The following is a 23,423-nucleotide window of genomic DNA, read 5'->3' on the forward strand; positions in this document are numbered from 1 at the left end:
CATTGACATTATCTGGCCTAAAAAAAGGACAGAACGGCGTGGGAAAGGCAAGAGACTCTTCCCGACTCTGATGCTTTCTAGGTCAGCTCACCATTTTCTGACTCTGGAAAATCAATTTTTAAAAAAAATGGAGACAGCCGCCAAAGTCATGGCAAAGGTGACGTGTTTGAACTCTAGCGCCTCTGCTAAATAACAAAATGTCAAAAGCTTTTAAAAAAAATGCCAAAAATGAAATGCCTAAATTAAGTGTGATATTTTGACTCCTGCCAAAAAATCTAAATGTCAAAAAGCAAAAAAGCCTAAATATGGCGTGATGTTATTGCTGTCCTGCTGCCATTTGTTCCTAAAACATGACACTTGTGGGCCTGGGAGGAAAAGCAGATTCTGGGGATAGACAGTTTTTGGGTGTGGGAGCGCTTGCTCTTTATTACACTGACTAATCTAATGTGGCGGAGGTGGGTGGGAGCCACTTGGTCTAAGGGAGACACAAAGACACATCTCTATACTGCTTGTTGATAGCTGTATGATAGAGAAGGAGAGAGTAGAGAGAAGAGAGCATAAGAGTGTAGATAGGCATTGTGCAGGCCATGCTTGTTGTGCTTCTACAATCTTTCTGCTCCCATCTGCCCCAGCCTATTGGCATCCACATGACAAATAATGCAGCAATTCCCAGTTTTTAATTTCCACCTTCCCCTGTATTAATACAAGACCTAAGCATTCCCTGGCCACAAAATATTGTATCCTACTGCATTATTCATTCAGTTCCTCCATGCAGTTATTTCTATGTGACCTTTTCTCCTTTAGGAAACATTTAAACCATGAACAGATGATTAAACAGAGCAAAACAAAGGCGGCAGTTTAACTTGCGTTGGGGCTAGTAGGTTTCTGACATACAAACCTGACGAGGTCACAAGGAAAAGCTGACGTGGGATCTTAAGATATGCTGTGTGCGTGTTTGCTGCAAATGTGTGTGCGTGATAAAGACTTGAGAATTGGTCCTCCAGTACACTGCAACTTTTAACTCTTACCTAACATAGTGCACACATCAACGCAAGCCAGGCTGAGTGCAAAGTGCTGGACTGTGAAGCAAGGTGCCCATGGGTCACATATTGGCAAGAGTCTCAGCTGTCTACCATTACATACCAGTTTCCAGGCGTAGCTGACGTTGTATGCGTCCTTGCTCGGGTCTCTGAGTCGGTTGGTGTGCCAGGACAGAGAGGAGTTGACTGGCACAGCGATGACTTGGCTGCCCAAAGGAAGACTGCAAAAACACACAGCGTTAAGCAACACAAAAACACACGGAAAATATACATATGTACATATACCTGGAGGGAATTCTGCTTTTACATGGCATGTGAAAATGAAGCCAACTTTAAAGCTGTTATTTAAAGTACAGCTTTGTTTCATCTTCCCCCTCCTCTTCCTTCCTCACCTGAGAATGTTCTGTCGGACAGCAGGGAATCCTGGGATGTTCTCGTAGTGGATGATGTCTGTGTGCAGGGGAGGCTCTGTCATCAGATAGGGCCGCGTCAGTGATGGGTGCATCAGGGTGTAACCTGGGAAAACAACCAACCAACAACAACAACAGCATTAGTTGCTGCCTATACATCTCAAAGCAAAAACATGAGGACCTGCACACATCATAAAGGGAAAGAGAGTTAGTAAAGTGGTATTCAAACAACATTGCTCTCTCCCCAAAATCTGAATTGCCACTGAGTAAGGCATCAAACCCTCAAACTGCTCTAGTGACTGCGGTAGTGCTGATGAGTCCAGAGGGTGTGTGTGGGTGTTTGTTTGAGCCTCTAAACACAGACTTGAACATCAGCAGTAACAGCTTTGGCAAAGAGAAAGTCCTTAAGAAAAAGGGGAGTGAAGGCCATGTGTGTGAAAGACAGTAAACAAACAAAGCGTCTTGGCTTATTACACAGTTCTGATACACTGTTTGTATGTGGGCTTGCGTGCATGTGTGCGCACATTGCGGTATATTTGGTGAGAGAGAGAGTGTGTGTGTGTGTGTGTATTGGGGAAGCAGCATGTAGCAGCAGGTGCTGCGTCTCACTCTCCTGGAGGAGAATCCCTGGCATCTCTGACCTCATTAACTACAGCAGACTACAGTACATAAGGATGGGACCAGGACCACATAGAAGGGCAGGATATAATGCAGGACCAAGCAGGAAATCAGGAATGCCCATTAGAAATCAGTGTGTGCTGTACATAAAAAAAAAACTGAAATCCTCAAATAAACTGAAAAGTCTCATCCCTGAGTATCCCAGTGCTGTATCCACATCAGTTAAATGAAATATTTAATGTAAATCATACATAAATCTATATCAAATCATACATGAGCAAGTTCAGGTTTGCTTGTTTTATTCAAATACCTAAACAATCTCAAAAAGTGGACACATCACTTGCAAGATAAGATAAACCAAGCATTCTCCATGCAAAAATATTTAAAACATGTTCAGCTGCTATTTTTCCCTGGGTTTGGCAGCCTCCAGTCAGCTGTGTGTTTACCTAAACTCTAATTGGCAGCAGACTACTTGAATGCCAGCTAATAACTTTAATGGGAGTCATTCGTCAACGTTTACCAAATAGCACTAATAAGCACGGTGCAGTAATAAGCCCTAATTTGATGGCATATTTATTACAATAACAAACTTTTCAGAGGGAAAAAAGAGACTCATTGAATGGCATAGCAGATGAACAAAACTCCACTCACTTCTCAGCAAAAATCCACTCGCAAACTTTAGTTGCAATGGTAAAAAAATTGGTGCCGTGGATAAGGGGGAGGAAAAAAGATATGTTACTTTAAATTTATTTTACTTTATTTATTTCTTAGGTATAGAATGAACCATTTATGCCCTTGTTACAAAACATACAACAAAATAATAAAAGTTTATGACAATAACCTTGCTACCTTGGCACTAGGATGGTGTCACAAAGGGCAGTGTTACAGTTTTGCAGCCAATACTTCTCAGTATTAGTAGTATTATGGAAGGGGAAGCAATATACAGCCATGGTACCACCAGGCCAAACTCTTTCCATCAGTGGCTCCGCTCTCCCAGCCCGCAGGACACAACTAACCTGCTGTACTGAACCAGCGGTTTAGTCAAGACCACCTCCGCTGAGGCCAAGACAAACCAACACCGGACATGAGTGCTACAGCCTGTGCTGTGGCGACGCACCGAGGCATGGCCCGAAACAGAATCGGACGCCAAAGAAATGCCAGTGCTACCTGGAAGATGTCAATTAAGGCTAATAAGGGATAATGGCTGTGTAGGAAGTTGAGACAGACAAAATAGAGCGTAATTCCATGTGTATGAGAAACATGAACACCAATATACATCCTTTTTCCAACCAGCTGGAGAGTTCCTCTGTGGCTAGGGCCGATGTAGAGTCATACTCTAAATAGGTGCAGCAATGTTTTGTAGAGTTCTGCAGTCTGTCGCGTCTGTAGGCCTATAGCTCTTATAACATGTTCTTTCCTGATGATCATTTGTTTTGTGAGTGACATGGAATACTGAGCAATAGGCAATATATAGGAAAGAAGTTGGCTTTATTAAGAGATCAAGCTATTGAGGTTTGAAGCTTTATTAGCTTGTATACCTACAGCCGCTGCTGTCCGTGGTGCTGATCAGGAAGGTGAGTTGGCAAAGTATCCTGTGGGTGTCATTTTCACAACTGTCTGTTCTATGACAGACAGACCTCCTAATTTTTACATGATAAAGAATATGGTAGTATGGATGTTTTTATACCTGGGATGAGTGAGGGGCCCAACAAAACTGTTTCCACTGTAGCCTATTACTACCAGTGTGACACTCTATGTGACTGACCTTTGTTATCGATGAGGAAGGTGTATGAGGCCAGTGAGTCTTGATAGTAGGTGACGTCCTCTAGGATGTAGGCCAGGTTCACATCCACCCCGACCACACCCAGCAGCAGGTTACCAAAGTAACACGGCCGGCTCACTGTCATAATAAAACCTGGAGGGAGAAGAAGAATCAAAGTCAAGTTTATGCAACAGCTCACTTTAGTTCATTTAATGTAGGTATGGATCAGGTTAGCTCAGCTAATTCTTCAGATCAGCCAAACTCATTTCATCAAGTTCAGTTCAGTGAAGCTCATTTTGCTTTTTTTGTTCAGTTCAGTTAAACTTATTTCATTTTTCTATGCAGTTCAGATAAGCTCAGCTAAATTTAATATAGTTCTGTTAAGTATGGCTCAGTCGATTTTACTTGTTTATTCATATTTATCTAAATAAAATGAAACAAAAATGTATTTAAATTCAGTTTCATTTCATTCAACTCATTCAAGTTGCTCTGGAAAAGAATGCCTAAAATATAAATCTCATTCAATGTCCATTCAGGTTGAGCTCATTCCAGTCCAGCTGGTTCCAGGCCACCCACCGTCTCCCATGGGGTCAGCATAGGGCAGGCTGAAGCGAGCCAGGTCGATCATGCGGTTGGGCAGGTTGATGTAGAAGCGGCCCACCGTCGTCTCCAGGTTGCTCAGCTGGTTCAGCACCATCATGCTGCCTTTCACCACGGGCAACATGGCCGCTCCTGCCGATCCAGACGAAGATGCCGCAGAGGAGCGGTCTCTGTCGAACAGGCGGTCCACGCCGTACTTCACCGAGTTCTGCTCTGCCAGGTCCCGCAGGAAGGCCAGCTCCTTCAGACCCGTTACTCCCTCTTGAGGATGGGGAAGGAGATAGAGGGAGGGAGGGAAGGAGAGAGAGAGGGAGAGAGGGAGACAATGATGTAATTTATTTGTGGAAATTTGATTTAAACAAGCAGGAATATTAAGAACAAATTGTTAATGATGCCCTGGCAAAAGGACAAAACTGGGTAATCGTGCACATTAAAAGGGGGGGAGTGGATGAAAGGGAGGGAAAAAGAGAAAACGGGTCTTCAATTAAGAGCACATGACTCAAATTCCTATTATAAAAAGCAATCCAGCATTCTCTTTTTCTTCTACAGTTGTAAAAGAAGTTGTAAAAAAAATGTGATTAAAGAGCTGGAAAGAACACTGCTAACTACCACAAAACAGGGACTGTATTCATCTAGGATATTTGATGTGACAGTTGTATTTTGGGATCAATTGACCTCTCAAGTCATAATGCAGTTCATCTGGTCATGTGGCAAGAGGCTTGCATAAAACTTTAAGAACAGGGGTAATGATCTCGGATCATTGGTCAGGCTGCATGACCATATGAATCTGATTCTGACTTCAGAGGGAAACTGGTTGCGAGTCAACAGCCCAGAGACATTTCCTGCACGCAGGCCCTGACTTGTGATCCTACGTCATGACCTCTTTCCCTCAAAGCTTTATTCGTATAATCTTAGCCATCTGTCAAGCCCAGAGATCACGACACATGCATAAAACCCTCATCACTGCTAACTAAATGAACAGTTGAGCTGTATCTGCATGCTCCAGACTTTAGACTAGCCCAGACTTTATCTTTCCAAGCCCAGAGGTCGTTTAGAGGAGACTGGACAACCGTGGCTGGCCCATGCAGCTGTCACCTGGAACATTTGGCATCCCACAACCTATTGGGACGGATAGAGCGGGGAATGCCTGCCAGTATCCAATCATTGACTGGATTACCGCAGAATCCCCATTTAATGCCAAGGCTCTGCTCTGTTGATCATCACCATACTGGGAGACTGACAGGGAGCGATGTGGTCAGGGGTGGCAATGTCAAATGAAGACTGAGAGGGAGTCTAGCTGCCAGGGCTGGGGGCTGTTCACTTTCATTTCAAGCAATTCAAAGTGTCAATAGAAACTGCAATTCACTTGCCAATGAGAGAGCACTCATTCTCACTCTTTCTTTATAGGAAGGATATGCATTTCAATTTTTGAAATGTTAGGAAAATCCAAGTCCTGAGTTGACTGAAGTGAACTCAATGCAGCAGTGGGATATTTGTGATTAAGTGCCTTGTCGAATCCCAGCTATAATACAGGTATACTGTATGTGAGACACAGTGAGTGAGTAGTCAATGAACAACATGTGGAAGAGAAAGTACTAGAAACCATAGTCAAAGGACACTAGTTTATACAGGCTACCGCACACACTAATGTTGGGGCAGGGGGTAGCATCTCATCAGTGTACACACACACACACACACACACACACACCCGAACATGATGCTGCCAAGAGACTGCTGATCACCTTTGACAATCAACACTTCACATTTGGCAGGGGATGCAGGGAATAAGACGCACGCACACCCACACCCATGCAGCGGGCCTTTCAGCTGTGTACAATAGCCTCAGTAACAAAAACAAATGTTTTTTGTGGATATGCAATGCTAATAAACTCGGAGGACGGTAGATTTCTGCATCCTTTTCATCATGGAGCTCTTTAAACAGGCAGGGTCCTCTGTCAGTCACACACACCGAGCGAGCAGTTCGCCCTTTGAAGTCTCGGTCTCTCTCTGCCTCTTAGATGTCCCTCATTTCCATTCTCTAATGCAAAAATGATTTGTATTAATGGTGGACTAATGCATGCACGGCGGAGGTGTGCGTATGTGTGTGTGGCAGACGGAGGGAGGAATAGGAGGAGGCAGATGGACGGAGAAGGACAATAAAAAGAGAAAGAGGAAGCACACGCACCACACCGACACGCACACCGAAAACAAAAAGCCTTTGAGGTTTCTGAGCACCTCTCTAACCCTCAGTCTTTCCTCAAGCACATCCCACCCAAGAACACAGAAAAAGGATATCTAACACACACAATCAGCTTCCATGAAAACCAAACAAGAATGTAGCTCTGTGCAGAATAGAGGGAAGAATGAAAGCTGGACTGGAGAACATTTAACTTATACAGGGCCAAAAATGGTCCAGCTTGGCTCTACGGCTAAAACATGTCACTACCACTGGAGGGGTTAGAGGTTTGATTGTCACTGAGGCCATCAATGCTAAGAAAGTTTTTGCACTCAAGATTCTCTGGATAAAAGTGTCAACTAAACGGTATATGTAAAGGTGGCAAAGAAGGCAAGGGCTCAGTCCATCTATGTCAGTCAATTTTGCTATTTAATTCTTTTGTGCATTCATCAGCTGGTGCTGCAGTTAAATATCCAAGGAAAGTACGACAAATTCCATTCCGTGTTATAACCTTTTGATTCTATTAAAGCTGTAATCTAGGATATTTTCCCCAGTAATAAATACATATTTTATCCATCTGGACTGCGGAGTCAGGTTACACCATCTGGCAGTATTACCATGGTTGGAGATGCTCTCCATAGTCCGCCACTGAAATCTTTGAGTTTGGGTGAAAGTCTGCTACAATAGTCTGTAGTCTGAACATCATTTCAAATACTTTTCGCACCCAGAGGGGGAGACAAAATTGGGGAAATCCTGGATTTCAGCTTTAAGTGTTTGAGTTAACCTACCTATACATTTTACTCAGTCTATCTTACACTGCAGACACCTGAAAAGGCTGTGGCAACTTATGATTTGAATCAGAACATTTAAGAGTCTCCACCCATCCACATTTTTTATCAATAAGCGAGTGTCATACCGTTCATGAGAGCGTAGGTGAGGATCATGACAGAGTTGTTGAGGTGTCGGTTCTCCTCTCTCACCACACTCAGCGTCGCTCTCTTCTCCTGCTCTGACGACTCTCGAGACGTGATGCCAGACGACAGGTAGATGATGACCATGTCTGTGGCTGGTACATGACAGGCACACACACACACCATATATCAATTAATATCAAACAAAATGACAAGGCATTTCATTATGTCATCAACATGTCACTACTGTCACATTCTCGCAGTCCTTCCACTGTGGCCTGTTCCTGCTACATGGGTGGCATTTTGGCTGTTTGACACAAGAGCCTGTATTCAGCTCTGACAGTCAAAAGTCATGTCACACTACTTTCAAGCTTGTGGTCAGCTCCGCTAATGAGAAGTAATGTATTAACATGAAACTCCATCCCAGGAATTATCATCTACTGTCCAACTTTGAGCCTCAAGATTATTTAATTAAGACAATGAAATACTGAACCCAAAATGGCATCGAGTCTATTTATTACAGCCAAACTTTAACTTTATTACAGCCAGAGTCATTATCTCATTAATTTGTCCTTTCAGCAGCATTAAATCTGCATTAGCATGTGTTGGGTCTGGCCACTACTGCAACATTCCCTCACACCTTGAAAACACGTCTGTTCTGGCACTGATGCATTGATGCACTGATGCATATTACTCAGTTCTGTTCAAATTCAACTCAATCACACACAGTCATTTCCCCTCCTTAGTTCTTACTGGCAGTGTGCTTGCTGAGGCTGCTGGTGTTCCGGAGCAGCTGGAAGGCCTTCTGGAAGCCCGCCGCGTGCTGCGTTGCGCCATCAGACGCCTTGATGTTGGAGATGAAGGTGCTCATCTTCCTCTTGGTCTCGCTGGTAGCCGGAGACAGCAGGCTCTTATAGCACTGGTCCAGGGAACAGGAGCGAACCGTCTCGGCCACTGACAGAATGGAGATCTGGAGGAGAGAGATAAAGAAGAATGTCTCGGGGAAAGAAACTTTACATTTTCAATCTGACTGGAAAGTGGAAACATAAGAGTTAATATTACTAAAAGTTAGGCTTAAAGGGGACAAATGAAAGAATATGTCTTCACTATAAATACTCTATATAGCACACAGTCCTAAAGTGGTTCTTCAGACTTCTGTTCTTCAGTGGAGAAGCTTTTTTTGCTTTATGGAATCTTATAGCATCTTTGGCTTTGACATAAATCTTTGAAATAAGGTTCTAAATAGCACCTTAAAGTTACTAACAAACTTTCCCTATAATGAAAGCCAAATGACCTCTAAAGCACCACCTTTTTTTAGGGGTCTTTTTTTAGTTCTGTCCAGTCCAGCTAACCTTGTCATGTTCGTCTATGGCGTTGAGGATGACCAGCGCCGAGTCCCTGGCAATCTGCAGCTGGGTGTCCGTCACCGACGCTCCATGGTCCACCATCACCACAATGTGTTTAGACTGGGGGCGCACCGCGGACACATACACAGGCCTGCAGGAACACACACACAAAACACACACGGCGAGATCAGACAGCCATACACACACAAGCCACAATCCAAGATAATATTAACACATATTGTAAAAGCATTAACACAGCGCAAATACAATCCTACCTTACAAACAGAAAAAAGGACCACACACTGCATACAGATTAAACAAGTGCCCAAACTACAGAAACCCAGAAATGTAATATTCTGTAAGTGAGAGTAAATGTTTACTGACAGCAGCACCATGACTCTGCAATTGTCTCACATTGCAAGTAACCATAAATCTCTCTGTCACTCTGTTTGTCAGTATCTGTCTCTCTCACCCCTCCTTCACCCCCCCGGCCTCCTAGGTGGCCCGTGTCGCCGGTGCCTTCCCTTGTCCAGCCCGCCCTCGGCCACACTGTTTTCACAGGAGATCCCCTTCCCTTTGCTGTTGCTTTTGGTGGAGGCTCCGCGCTTTCCCCATCCCATGTTGTCATCGCTGAGTTGCTATTCCAAAACCATGTGCTGTCTCCACTAACAAGTTCTCTTCCTATACCCTCTCCTTCAGAGGAGTGGATGAGGCTGCGCTGCGAAGACTGTAGCACTTCTGTTGCATGAAAACTTTCGATCTTCAAAAGTTACAAAATAATTCTTACTTTTCAGTTCATGCCATTTGTTTTTGAATTACAAAATATGTCTTGAATGGCTTTTATAGGCCCTAGGGTCATGGTTGTCAGCACAGAGGACCTGTAAACTTTCAATTCAAGTACGAAAATGAAAAATACTAATACTGGAGATACTAGATTATCATGCAAACAGCAGTGATGGACAGAATGTGCTGATGCATGTACACTACTAGTCCACAGTTTGGACACACCTGATTGAATGTACTATGTTTTCATGATCTTAAGCCATTTTGATCTAAAGGCTTGTGCTTAAATGCTTGAAATGTGTTTCTTAGACAAATATAAATAGTGAAGTTGATGCCTATGTATGAATTTCTTTCCAAAGCCTTTGCCTTTTCATCAAGGCAAAGGGCGGCTACTTTAAAGAATCTAAAATATAAGATAGTTTTGACACTTTTTTGGTCACTGCATAATTCTGTTTGTGTCATTTCATAGTTTTGATGTCTTTACTATTCTAAAATGTGGAAAATAGTGAAAATAAAGAAAGTGTCCAAACTTTTGACTGGTGGTGTATATTATGTATTCCTATCCTAGATTTATTAGTTTTGAGGTAATCAAAGCAATGTGAAGGCAGGTACTAATGGGGTACCTCTTTGGCGTTGCCTAGTTTCAAGCTGTATTGTCTAGGTTTGGTGTCATTGTGTGTGTTAATGTATGTGCATTACCAGCTGAGGTAGGGGGTAGGGGGTTCGGGGGGTAAGGGCCTGTGCGTGTGTGGTCTGCTGAAGGACAACGAGAAACTAACCCAGGGTGGAAAAGGGGGAGCGGCGCTCTCACAAAGCCTCATTCACACTTGCAGCAAGCCAAGCAACATCATTTCTCTCGTCGCTGTACGCCAGTTGACTGACTCACACAGCAAGAAAAACATGTGGGAGACATGATGAGGCGGGGCGGGGGGGGGGGAGTGAAAACACGACAAACAGAGACACAGAAAGAGTGAGAGAGAAAGAAAAGACGAGAGAAAGAGATGTCTTTCAGCAGAGTGGCCACAAAAAAAAAGCCACAACAGTGGAGGTGTGAAATTCCTGTGGGCTTTAGTGGTACAGAGCCACATTCCTGCCAAGGGCATGTGTGGTCAGGGTGTACGAGGGTGGTATGCCATCAACATGCCCTCTGGGCCACCCCACAGCAACTGGTGGAGGGGCAGGAGGAGGAGGAGGAGGAGGAGAGAGATGAGGAGGGAGGAAGAGGAATGGGCTCAGGGGAGAAGGAAGGAGCGGTGGAGAGAGAAAGAGGAGGAATGCAAGGGGGACTAGGAGGAAGAAGGGGAGGAAGACAGGGGAAGGAGGGTATTGCTGTGGCATTAACCTGGCTGTGGGTAGAAGTCATTCGAGATGCCACATTGCCGCAAGCATGGTGAGAGGCAGCGGTGTGAGAGTAAGGAAGCTTTGAGAGTGTGTTTTGTCCTCAGCAAGCCTATTCTGTCAAACCTGTGAAGGAAATGATACTTATGGGCGGACTTATCTATTGGCAAACTGTAGGTTTGGATCCATGGGGTTTCGAGTGACCAACTTTGAGTGTCTCTTGACCCACCTGCCCAGCCGGCTGATAAGAAAAGAAAAACCAGAGCATTAAAGAAAGGAAAGGTCGTCCTGTACCTGCTGCGGTGCTCGTAACTCCCTTTACAGTGGAACTTGTGGGCAGGGAAGACGGTGAAGATGCCTTCCTCTGAGCTGAAGTACTGCCACTTTATCCCCGGGTTGGACTTCAGGTTGTCTGCCAACACTGCAGAGAGGCGAGAGAGAGGGGGACAGACGGAGGGAGGGAGGGAAGGAGGGAAGCACGGTGGAGGGGAAAGGGAAGAGAAACAGGGAGAAGGGTAAGAAAGACCAAGGAAGGCAAAGGGGAGAGAAGTGAGGTGGGGAGGAAATGGGAAAGACAAGAGGTGAGACAGATGCGCAAATGAGGAGGAAATACTTTGCGAGATTCTCTTTCTTTGTATTTAAGCTTTATTTAAGCAGGTTAATCCCACTGAGGGAGACATTTCCAGGCCATGGGGTTAACTGTGGGTCCTGTGTGCGTGAGAGAGGGAGAAACAAAGTCCTCACATGACAAGTTCAGTTCAACAAACACTTGCATTCCATGTGTGCATGTGTCACCCTGCACACTGGATTAAGATCATGATATTCAAACGGTATTAATGAATATTGATTGCTTAAATGTACATTTCTGAATTTCGTATTCATGTGTTGTATTGAAATGAATTATGATGACACATTCTGATAGAAGAGAAATAACAACTGTGGCTGTTTCAATCATTTGAACAGTTATATGCATCCTGCTTCGGTTAAACTTGAGTTCTTATGCTAAATTCTATGTAAAAATACAATGACTGTAGTTAAGTTATGCATCAATAGCAGCAGGGAGGAAAATTAATGAAATGTGCTATCAGAGAGCAGCTCAAAGGGGCTATAAAATGTAGCATCAATGGTTCTTAGGACAATTAATTTGTCATTAATTTGACACATTTAGAGAAAATCCAACAATAATAACATATATTTGTTTTCCAAAGTGATTTTGGAAATGTATCATAAAATGAACATTTCACCAATTTACAAGAGACAGAAGTTTGCCTGAGCCATTCTCAAAAATAATATAACTATTACAACAAAGGATAATTCATGCTTCAAAAAATGCTTTGTTTTTGAAGAAAAGAATGTCTGCTACTTCTTTCAGGGCATTGCGATTCATCGTCTTTGTGAGCTGCTGCACACAAACTTTTCCAATTTGTTCGCCTTCCTTCTGACAAACAGCAGCCATTGTTTATGGTTATTGGCCTTTTCACACCTATCACTCAGATCTATGCAAGCCTGCCTTTTAGGCATGATGAGGAGGGGGCATTCTATTCCTGAAATACACCCATTTCCTAGTGATTGGACATACAGTATGTACAGTATGACTTCCCCATTCACACCTCTTGCAGGATATTTTTTGAGTTCAGTCCACAAAGAAAAAGAAGTATGAACAGTTTACCCACTGGGAAGTATGAATCAGTCTCATTTGGATGCAGCGTTTGGATCAGTGCGTCATCGCTGTCTATTAATTTCTGACTGCAAGGCAGGCCGACTTAACAGCCACCTCTGCTGGGAGACTGAGCCAAAGTATTTGCTAAAAACCAACAGACAGAATTTTACTGGGTCACAGAGTCAACAGTATCTTCAGAGAGATCCCATCACAAAGCCAGCAGCTTCCTGTCTGCTCACTGCAGCACAAAACAGCCTTTCATATGAAAGATAAAGAGATGGAGAGAGGGATAGAGGGAGGGATAGAGACACAAATAGAAGCTTTGGTTCCTTAACCAGGCCAAAAATCTATTACAGAGAGAGACATAGAGAGAGTTAGAAAAGAGTGCAGTCTTCAAAGCAGGCTTCATTAAAATAAGATAACACTGAATACTGATGCAACTGTTAAAACAATTTTCACTTAATAAGATACAAGAATGCAGACAACAATGTCCAATCACCTTAATCGCCAAGTTCTCAACAGTAGACAAAACTACAGAGCATGTGTACACTAGCTAACCTTACACATTTAGATAAACAACTTTAGGCTTTAGAACTAATCACATTAGGCTGCACTCTAATTATCAGCCTAAAGTGATTGAGAATTGATGTAAAGGTATAATACAAATTGCAATTTCATATGGATTTCATCAAAGAAATAAGAGCACATCCAGGCAGAGTGAGAGGTTTCTGTTTTCTGTCTTCGCTTAAATCCTGTTAGGCAAACCAGACCACTTCTTCTTTTTTTTCTGGCTAGGAATCAATGAGAGTGTCTTGCATTCAGTCCAATATCCTTTTTCTGTCAGAGAGAGACTGACTTGATTTAGCCAAACAGCGTGATGTTTAAGTTCTTAGTATGCTACTAAGGAAGTAGTCAGCAATGAATATTCATTGAGGTTTTTGCATGAATCCTGCTAGATAGCTGACTATGCATTATTCTTCTAATTTCAGACAGTCGTATGCTGTTCCAAACAGACAGGGGTTTCCATAGGCTGGAATAGATGTCAAATACCTTGATAATTAAGTCCAGGGTCTTTGCCAGCCACTCTAACTACCATTCTTGCCTGTCAGCTTTTTCTAATTACACCCAAACAGTGGTTCTTGGCTTGTAATTATAATGAATCACTTTTTGGTATTACAGAGAACCTGTTTTTACTTTTTCCAACCTTCCACCATTATTACGAGCCAAAGAAAGATTCTTTCTTTCGGAGGGGTGGAATATCATAAATTAAAAAAAATTAAACAAATACTAAAAATCCGAAACAAATCAACTAATGAACTACAGATAACTCACAGAGCCTCAAAAAAACAGCACCAAAATGCAGCTCACCCTACATTTACAAGTCAAACACTCGCTTTTTTTGAGGGACAGCAGGTTGTTATTGCACTGGAGCACACCATGCTCTGCCATCATACATCATCCCTGCCAGCCACTCCGTCCGTCTCTGAGTTTCATATAAACAGGAACCACTCGGTTGTGTTGACAGTTGAAGAGGGGCTCTGTATACATCTGTCGGGCCGCGGTGCTTCACTCTGCCACCGATGTTTAGAACACTGTAGAAACAGACGGATAAGCCGGGCAGTGGGGCTCGGGCGACAACCGTTTCCTGCAACCTTACAACCCTAAACTCTCTGCAAACGACTGGCTTTAATATATATATACGCAAGCATGTGCATCCACATACATGTAGACACAAACAGCCTTCAGCCAAGTGCCAAAAGGTTAATGGAGGTTGGAAAAGTTGGTACACACGCACACACACACACAGCTCACTGCCTGAAGCAATATGCCTTTCAGGAACCCAATCATGACAAATGAAGAGCTGAGGAGGAGGTGGACGGAGAGAAGATTGGAGGAACAATTACAAATCAGAGGAGGAAGAACATCTCAAAGCCAGAGAAATGGATGAAACCCCCCATTTATGATCCTCCCCACATGAACAATCCCTCTCCCCAACTCCCCCCCCCCTTCCCCCCAAAAGGTAAAATGGAAGATAAGAGGAGAGAAGATGGAAGGAACAGAGAACTTCCAATTGCACACAGACATGAGAAATAGCCTCCAAACTCTTGATGCAATTACTCCATTTCAATCAGCTCTCACCCCTCCTCTCGCTTCCTTCATTCATCATTCTCTCCCTCTCAATTATCCCTCACTCTTTCACCCCCCCCCCCCCCCCCCCACTCCCCCACTCCCCCCCCTTCCCTCTGTAGTTGGTTGTTTAGACTGTGTCGAGACAAATGGGAGAGGGATGAATGCGCTGGAGAGCGTGGGGGTCAAGGAGGGCTGAGTGTGAGGGAGAGGAGGGAGAGGAGGAGGAGGAGGAGGAGGAGGAGGGGAGGAGGGGAGGAGGGGGGGGTAACTTGAACTCGCCGTGACTGGCTGTAAGGAAAATAAAGCCGCGCTGATGACGATGTGTTATGAATGGCGGTGATTATGAATGGTGGTAGGCGAAAGGAGCAGGCTGGGATGTCTAAAGGGGGAAAAAAAAAAAATGGGGCAGGGGGGTGGGGCGGTGTAAGGAGGGTGCAGAATGGGATGGCCAGAGAAAGAACAAATGATGCTGGAGGTTCCACATTGGTTTTTTCGGGCGGGGGGAGAGGGAGAGGAAGGGGAGCGGTGAGTTGTGGTGTTGGGACTAGCGGAGAACAGGGCCGTGCACAGACATTTTGTGGGGTGGAGGCTAAAGCAAAAAAAAAAAGGGGGGGGAGGGGGGGCATTTAAAAACTGCCCTTTTTAAAGTTGCACTTCCCCTTTCTTTATGAATATCCATAACAAAAAAAAAATCACATCTATGACAACATTCTCATCTTGAGGGAAAAGAACGGAGGCTCCAGTTCACTCTGCACTCTATCTGTTCATTTGCCTGGAGGAGGAAGAGGGGAAGTGGATGAGGAGGAGGATGGCAGGAGAAAGAATGAAGGATGCTCGTAGTTCCACAGTGTTCTTCAGACACAGAAAGGGAGGGGAGAGGTAGAGGGGCTGGCATTGGTACAAATTTCTCAGAATAGGTGTGTGTGTGTTGGAGTAAACGTGGGAGGTAAAGACAGAGAGAGGGGGATAAACAAATGCATTATTTTATGTGTGAGTGTGCGTGCGTGTAACACAACGTCTTCTCTGGAAACAGGGCGCACACAACGCTAAGCCAAGCTGTGGCAACAGAACAGAGAACACAAGGAGGGAAAGTTGGCATTTGCCTGGTTTCCAGTCAAAGACCATTTTCCCCCTAATCGAATGCAGGCAGACATATGTGGTGCAGACACATGTGGTTTTTACATGGTAATACTCCGCAATGTGCTTATGCAATCTGATGCCTCAATAAATGTATTGTGGGAGCCATGAGAGCGACATCAAATGGTTTTCCATAGCTCTCGCGTATGATTTGTGGGGGTTTTCGAAGGGAGGATGTCGAGGTAACATGGAGGCTTATAACGGAGGTGCGCTTGATTTGTGACAGCGGATGCGCTTGCCAGTCGAGGCAAAGTGGGGATAGATGGGAAGACCTGACAAAGTCCTTAAGCAGAGGATGATAAAAACATACTACCTGAAGAGAATTGCAGACAGAGATCAAAGTCAGGAAGACTCCATTTGATCTCAGGCTGTAAAAAAACATTTTAAAATCAAAGGGGGGAAAACGGAACGAGGGGACAGCCAGAAAGAGGAAGAGGAAAAAAAAGATAAAGAACGCCAGAGTACAGGAGAGCAGGAGAGACTACAAAGGCATCTCCCAACACCTTGAACAGGCACAGCTCATTATTTCTAGCTCAGTTCAATGGCCTCTCCTTTTAAACATTTCATAACATGACAAAGGATATTTCAGTGTCTTCATAACCGGTTGCCATGGCAATCGTGCTGACGTAAGTCATTCAGCATTTGCTGGGCACACACACCACAGTAAAAAAAAAAAGGGTTCAAATAGTGGATGTTCTGTGTGTGTGTGTGTGTGTGTGTGTGTGTGTGTGTGTGTGTGTGTGTGTGTGTGTGTGTGTGTGTGTGTGTGGAGCTAACAAACCTGAGTTGAGGTCTCGTCCAGGGTTGAAGGCTCGGCTGTTGACGGTCGGGGACAGTCTGTCGCAGCAGATGGTCTTGGAGACGTTGGTGTTGAAGTTGCCATCAAAACTAAACACACACAAACAAACAAACAGACAGAGAACAGTTTGAGAATTTGAAGACAATGTCCAACTCATTGTTGGTGGAGCAGCTCTAGCTTTTGTCTCTTGACGGTAACAGAGATTCCCTGCTTCCCAGTTCTGGGAAATGAAATCATCTACACACCTGTGACTCTTGGCAGAAAAAAGGCAATTACATGAGATTTATTTGGTCTGAGATCTACATAAAGTATCAAAGAAATACATGTGAAACCATGAAGTTAAATACAACAGAAATCAAGTGTTGAAAAGTATACAGCCCCCTCGCTTCATTTGAGCTAAATTGCATAGCTGGCAAATAATATTTCATATCATCTGTTGCCCAGACCTCATATTTAAGTTGTAGTTATAGCTGCTGAATAATGTGTTCCGTGGAAAACTGCTTTAATTTTGCTTGTTGGCCAACAAAGCTTATTTCCAGTTCCCAAAATACATCTGAATGCGATTGTAGGGTATAGATGGATTCATTCAAGCACTGGAAGGAATGTGTGGTTCAATTACAGATAGCATTGGAGTCCAGTTGCTCAAAGACAATAAAGATCCCAACAGTATATGTGAAAATATACTGTATAGGGCTCAACTTCAGTAGTATTTCTACCGTTTAATTTTGGGATTAACTTCTATAACTTCTGTAAAATCAGAAAGGCATGATATTTGGTGAGATGACAGTGGTGAGGAGAGTGGAAGATATGATCAGATGCTGTAAAATTATTCCTTTTTCCTGTATTAAATTTCAATATATTAAAATTATAATCTGCCATTTTCCTCTAACACAATCTGCAATCTGGGCCAGATGTAGAATCTGTTTTTGCTGGCCCTACTGTGTGGTTATATTCAGGTTTGTGTGGCAGTGTTAAATTTGATGGGCCATAAAACTTCAGTCTTTCATCAAATTGTTCCAAACAGGTTGAGAGCTGCTGTTTAAGAGACAAACAGCACAGGAAGGGAGACACTCATTTCTGGGGGGGGGTAAGATTTATTAGATTTAGATAGGAGAGAGCGAGGCAATGGGGAAGGATAGGTGGCATCCGACTCTGATTTGGACCTGACATGTAAATTAAGGCAAAAAAAAAATATGGAATCAACACACATATTCGAGAAACATAAGTGACCTGATTCTGACATGCACAGGACTTGGGTGTAGTGACACAAAACTGCTTTTTTCTGAATCTTTTGGAACTATTTTTTACCACATAGCACCGTGGGCATCAAGGGGCAAATTACGGTCAGTCAGACATTAAACACACGCCTTTATATTTGTGCGGAATCAGGCTCCATCACTGTGTACAGCAGTTAAGAAAATTATTTTCTACAAATTATGCCTGTATTTTTCTTAAGCAGTATCTCAATAAAACAAATTATTGGGGAAACGTAACTCTTCGCACCTTAGCCGTTTTTCACACAAATCCTCATTTTCCAGAAGAACTATACATCATCAGCGCAAATGCACAATGGGACGGTGCACAAGCTGTACTTGTTTTGGAATACTGTCCCAACATTAGATAGTGATACATATTCCTGTTTATTACAGGCACACTACATCGTATGCAGGGCTTCCTCTGTAATTTTATGCAGCTGTGGTGCTTGGGGGGATAATTCTAGTTTTGTCCCATATCTGAAGCTGTTTGGGTCCAAGTTATGTTTCAAGATGAGGTTGTAGTGCTCATAATGTTATTTGTCTTAAAATCATTACTTGTAAAACATTTGGAGGACAGCTATTTCAGTTTTAGATGATAGTAAAATGAAATTACAATGCAAATTTTAACATTGGCGACCCTATGAGGAAAGAGGTGGACAATACTGCCTTTAACTTGGATTGGAATTTACTCAGATAAAACAGAGGTTATAAAGAACAAATGTATTGTTTAAAAAAGTAACGCTGGCAGAGTTGCTCATCTTCATTGCCACATGACGTCTGTAACTGGCCTCCATATGAAGCACTGATGAAATTTGAAAGATGTGGTGAAGTAACACAGACAGTGTTGTCTTTGAGCACACACACACCCATACGTGTTAAAGAGGTGTCAAAATAATGCAACATGTGTTGCTATCGGCACATCTTTAACACGTGCCATTTTTTAAACGCACATCTTAAGCAGATGCCGTGCTATTTTTCAACACATTGGTTTGTTTGAGTGTTCTGGGAGAGCACCACCGGTGTTATTTTAAAATGTCATGTGTGTGTGTGTGCGTGTGTGTGTTGATAGCAAAGCATTGTTTCCAGAGCCCATATCTCTGGAATGAAGAGCTGACACAAGGGAAGGTATGCGGGGGAGTAGCCCGCTCTGCGCTGCACCAAGGCTGGATGCTTTGATCCTCCCCTCCCCTTCCATCTCTCAGCCCTCCATCCCTCCAACCACCACCTACACTAGCCTCCCCTCCTCTGGCTTAGCAACACACACACACACACACACACACACACACACGCACACACTTCCCTCTCTGGCTCCCTCTCCCTTTCTCTGGCACTGGCCTGGTTTGATTGACAGCTGCTCTGATGTACAGGCTGCTTTTGAACTTCAGTCATTTAAAGTCCCATCAGGCCAAAGTCATTACTATTCTCCTTCAACCCACTTTGCATAGAAGGGGCGGGCAGGACGCTCGGCAAAATGTGTGCCAGATAAAAAATACATTTGCAGGCACTTTGAATTCCACATCAAAAAAACATATGAGAGCGAGAGCGCAGGAAGGAGAGAGAGAGAGAGAGAGAGAGAGAGAGAGAGAGAGAGAGAGAGAGAGAGAGAGAGAGAGAGAGAGAGAGAGAGAGAGAGAGAGAGAGAGAGAGAGAGGGGAAGGAAGACGGGAGTCTTCTAGCTGTGATTCAGATCTGACATGTAAATGAGGGTAAAAAAAAAATAAAAAAATCTCAGTTTTGTGGATTCAACAGACACATACGCACACACACAGACACTTACACATACAGAAGCTGGACCTGATTTACCAGATATGACACCAATTACTGTATTAACCAAAAATCTTACCCATAACCCTTTCTATCCCACTGCACAGAACTTTAAATAATGCTTCCATTAAATTATGCATATTAATAATGTAGAGTAGGAATGCATGCTTAATTACCATATCTCCCAAAGGGGGAGAGCTCTCCTCGCAGTAATTACAGAGATAATCCTAAAAGCAATTCAGCAGATACAAAGCACCAGCAATGAATGTGTTGGTGTCCTAAAGAAACCTTCCAGCTCCCATTTAGCATTTTTTTTTTCTTTTTGGACTGTGAGCTGACATCTCTCATATACGTCTCTCATATAATGTTTTTGACCCAGCACCAAGTCAAAGTATTGCTAAAACATTCATTCTAAAGAACCAAACGATGTCTTTGAGAAAGGAAACCATTTTTTTCTTTCACATTTTGGAGATACAATGTTTCTGTAAGACACTGGCAAATAGAAACAAAGTTACGTCCTTAGAGCACTGAGTAAATACAGGTACACCTGTCATGTTACTAGCCAACCACTGTTTATAAAATCCATTATATTAAGCCGCACCCTGTTGCAGAAAGCATGTATATCAACAGCGGAGGCAATCCTACGCCATTCAAAACGCCCAGTGAGTACAATTGCCTAGGAGAGGCTTGCTGCTGTGCTAGCTAAGTCAAGAGTAATACCATGTCTAATGTGTTTTCAATCCCTCGGTGAGTAGGCAAGTGAGCAACAGGCTGGCAGGAGAATGGAGAATACACAAAAACTGCGGCCTTTCATGGATCTGACTTCGATAAAAGCTCTATCCAAAGAGAGATTTGGATTGCAGCATCACCAGGCAGAATGCAAATTTGAATGTAGTTTTGGTGTCCAGCACCTCCAATCCAGGCATAAGGGGAATGACAAAGTGGCTACCTAGTGGGTTTCGATCCTAGCCAATGGAGGCACACTTATGGTCCCATGGGTTGGGGTCCGAAGTTGTTGAAAGTATGGAAATGGAAAAATATTGCCTAAAGCAAAGCAAGAATAGGACTTGGTCACTGTGAAGTCAGTGTAGACAGCATAGCGGGTTCAATGAATGCAGAAACACATCAAAAATTCATGAAAATCCTTGTTGCATATGTTGTTGTTGTACCTCAAAACATTTCCCAGGCATTGTCACCATATGACTAGCTGAGCTCCTCATCCTTGCCTGCATTTCATGCTCGTCACCCAGCCTGCTCCCCCGCTTTAATCTGCTCCCTGCCCCTCGCACTGCTCTGCCGTTCATTAGCCCTGCCGCCAGGGAGACTAAGACAGGATCAACTGGGATTTGGCTGGGGGGAGGGGGGGGGGGGTATCAATGAAGCAAGGGAGGAAAGGAGGAAAAAAAAGGGAGGGAGAGAGGAAGGGAGGACAGCAGGAAGGACGGAAGATAACAAGGATAGAGGGAAGATGAAAAATGGAAGAAGGGAAGGGAGGCAAGGGATGGGGGAACAAAGATGGGGAGAGCGAGGGAGGGAGGAGGAAGAGGTCTGACATGAGCAGAGGCATGTGGTGAGAGAAAAAAAAAGGGTGATATTGGCCCAGGGTTTACAGCTGTTAAGGTCACTTAAACACCCCCCCCCCCCCCCCCGGGTTGCTTTTTGGCGATCTCCCTCTCTTGTGTGCAAACAGAGGTATCATTATCTTGCTGCCCGAGCTAGCAGAAGGCCAGCTACATCTGAAACGCTAACTTGGGAGTAACTGCTCTGGCTCTCATTAGCGCCATGTATGCTCTTGCACTGGATTGTAAATCTGTCAGTGGCCCAGATAGCGAGAAGACATCCCAGCAAATAGGAGCTCTGTATATCTTTAATATCACAACATCTTTCATCTTCAAGCTGTTTTACTTTGTGTATTTTTAGCTACATCCTATTCTTCGCTGTTGCAATGATCCAATTTCCCCCCGGGGCTCAATTAAGTTCATCTTTACATTTATATGCTTATAAGCCAATCAATGAAAGGCCCTGGAAGTTCCTGTGTAATATTATCTATGATATGCTATTAAATAATGTACAACAATCCCTTCATCCCTGGAGCCAAATGGACATTTTGTCTCTCGTCCAGGGACCCAAGCTCATAGAAAATCTTTCGGTTCATGTGGGGACCCAGGAAAAATAGGGTTGCTTATCATACTGTTAATGTATCAATGCAATCGATCATCTCCTAAATCAGGGAGAGATGGAGCGGGGTGTATTGCAAGATTTAAACATATCATGGTGATATTGGAAAAGTCCTCGCCTGGAGGTGAGGCCAGGACAGCCCACCCATCACTAGAGACGCCCAGTCTGGTTTTGTTCCACTCTACATTGATGGTCACAGGTTCAAATCTTGGGTCTGTGGTTTCTAGTTTTGAGAGACAGCTGTTTATGTACCTCTTAACTGAACTGTCAAGCATTATATGAATAGCATTAACCTTACACGCTCAACTTAGAGCTTATCTCCTCTAACATTAGCAACATGGAAACATTAAGTGCTGTCTGGGCTGCTCCCACACACACTTCTCAGTTTTACAACTGACTATCAATGGAACTGTTGAAACAGGCACCTGAAGATCACATACTAAAAATATAAATGTCAACACACGGACGCGCACAGGCACACACACACACGTAGCCTAACTCCACAAGACACACTCGCACACGTGTGCTATTTTCAGGTACAGCCTGCCGCAGAGACCAACAGTGATTAAAGCATACCAGCGGGCTCTGGGCGCTGCCCTTGGTGGCCTCCTGGTGAACCGATCGCCTGCTAGCGTGACGGCTAACTGACATGGATACCCTGTGAACCACCTGATCCCCCTCCACACTGGCTGACCTGACTGAGACCCCCAGGAGCAGCTGATGCCTAAGCCTGACGAAGGACACTCCGACCTGGGCTACAGCTGGACTCTGGACTCGGCCCGACCCTAACCTGGAAAATTCTGCCTGGACCCTGAACTGACCCTGAACTGAACTTAGACACCTAGTTAGACACCTGGACATGGCAACTTTTTAACCGCAGTGCTATTGCCACGGCACCAACAGGTAACTTCAGGTCAGTTGGTCAAGGGAGAGATGCTCCGCTTCGGTATTAATGTTTAATTAACATTATGTTTAATTATGCCTTGTTTATTGAGTAGTATCTAATAAAAAAGTAATAGGTGTATGAAATTGAAAATTTAACTACAACTATAAATCTTCACACCTTAGCTGCTAGGTTTCATATCTCACTTAATCCTCTTCTTGTATTCAAATAGAGCTATACATCATCTCTCTCTCTTTATCTGGGTCTGTCTATCTATCTATCTATCTATCTATCTATCTATCTATCTATCTATCTATCGATAAATACTGTATGTCTATTTAATCGGTGACAAGCTCCCAACAATTATAACAGCTACTAGGACTTCTAAGCTTGGAAAGACCATAGCACCATGGGACATTGTAATTGTTCTGATGTTTTTATTGTCATTATTAAATTATTTAACCTAACCATTATTTAGCCAAACATACCAATTAAGAACAAATTCTTGCTTGTGCCGTGAATATAATGGGTATGGACTGTCTGTCCATGAGAGTAACGTTGGTAAAAAACCTGATTTTCATCAGTCTAGTGAATGGAGGCTGAGGCAGATCCAAGTGTTGTGTGTCAGTCTG

At 43.6% G+C, this 23,423-nt stretch overlaps 1 protein-coding gene across 1 annotated transcript in view; it reads right to left on the bottom strand.

Moving 5' to 3' along the window:
• The window catches only part of cachd1 (cache domain containing 1), a 58,840-nt gene that overhangs the window by 24,662 nt on the left and 10,755 nt on the right, over positions 1-23,423 (bottom strand). The window contains exons 3-12 of the mRNA XM_071542664.1: positions 16,693-16,799; positions 11,279-11,405; positions 8,870-9,014; positions 8,271-8,487; positions 7,523-7,672; positions 4,614-4,691; positions 4,407-4,562; positions 3,834-3,983; positions 1,433-1,556; positions 1,144-1,261 (exon numbers count right to left, since the gene is read on the bottom strand). Of these exons, the coding sequence (XP_071398765.1) occupies positions 1,144-1,261; positions 1,433-1,556; positions 3,834-3,983; positions 4,407-4,562; positions 4,614-4,691; positions 7,523-7,672; positions 8,271-8,487; positions 8,870-9,014; positions 11,279-11,405; positions 16,693-16,799 (1,372 nt within the window). The remainder of the gene's footprint in view (positions 1-1,143; positions 1,262-1,432; positions 1,557-3,833; positions 3,984-4,406; positions 4,563-4,613; positions 4,692-7,522; positions 7,673-8,270; positions 8,488-8,869; positions 9,015-11,278; positions 11,406-16,692; positions 16,800-23,423) is intronic.

This window comes from Centroberyx affinis, unplaced genomic scaffold, assembly GCF_046629955.1.
Source record: "Centroberyx affinis isolate AG114_WGS23_722 - 3 ecotype Tasmania unplaced genomic scaffold, CSIRO-AGI_Caff_v1 ptg004149l_1, whole genome shotgun sequence".
Classification (NCBI taxonomy): Eukaryota; Metazoa; Chordata; class Actinopteri; order Beryciformes; family Berycidae; genus Centroberyx; species Centroberyx affinis.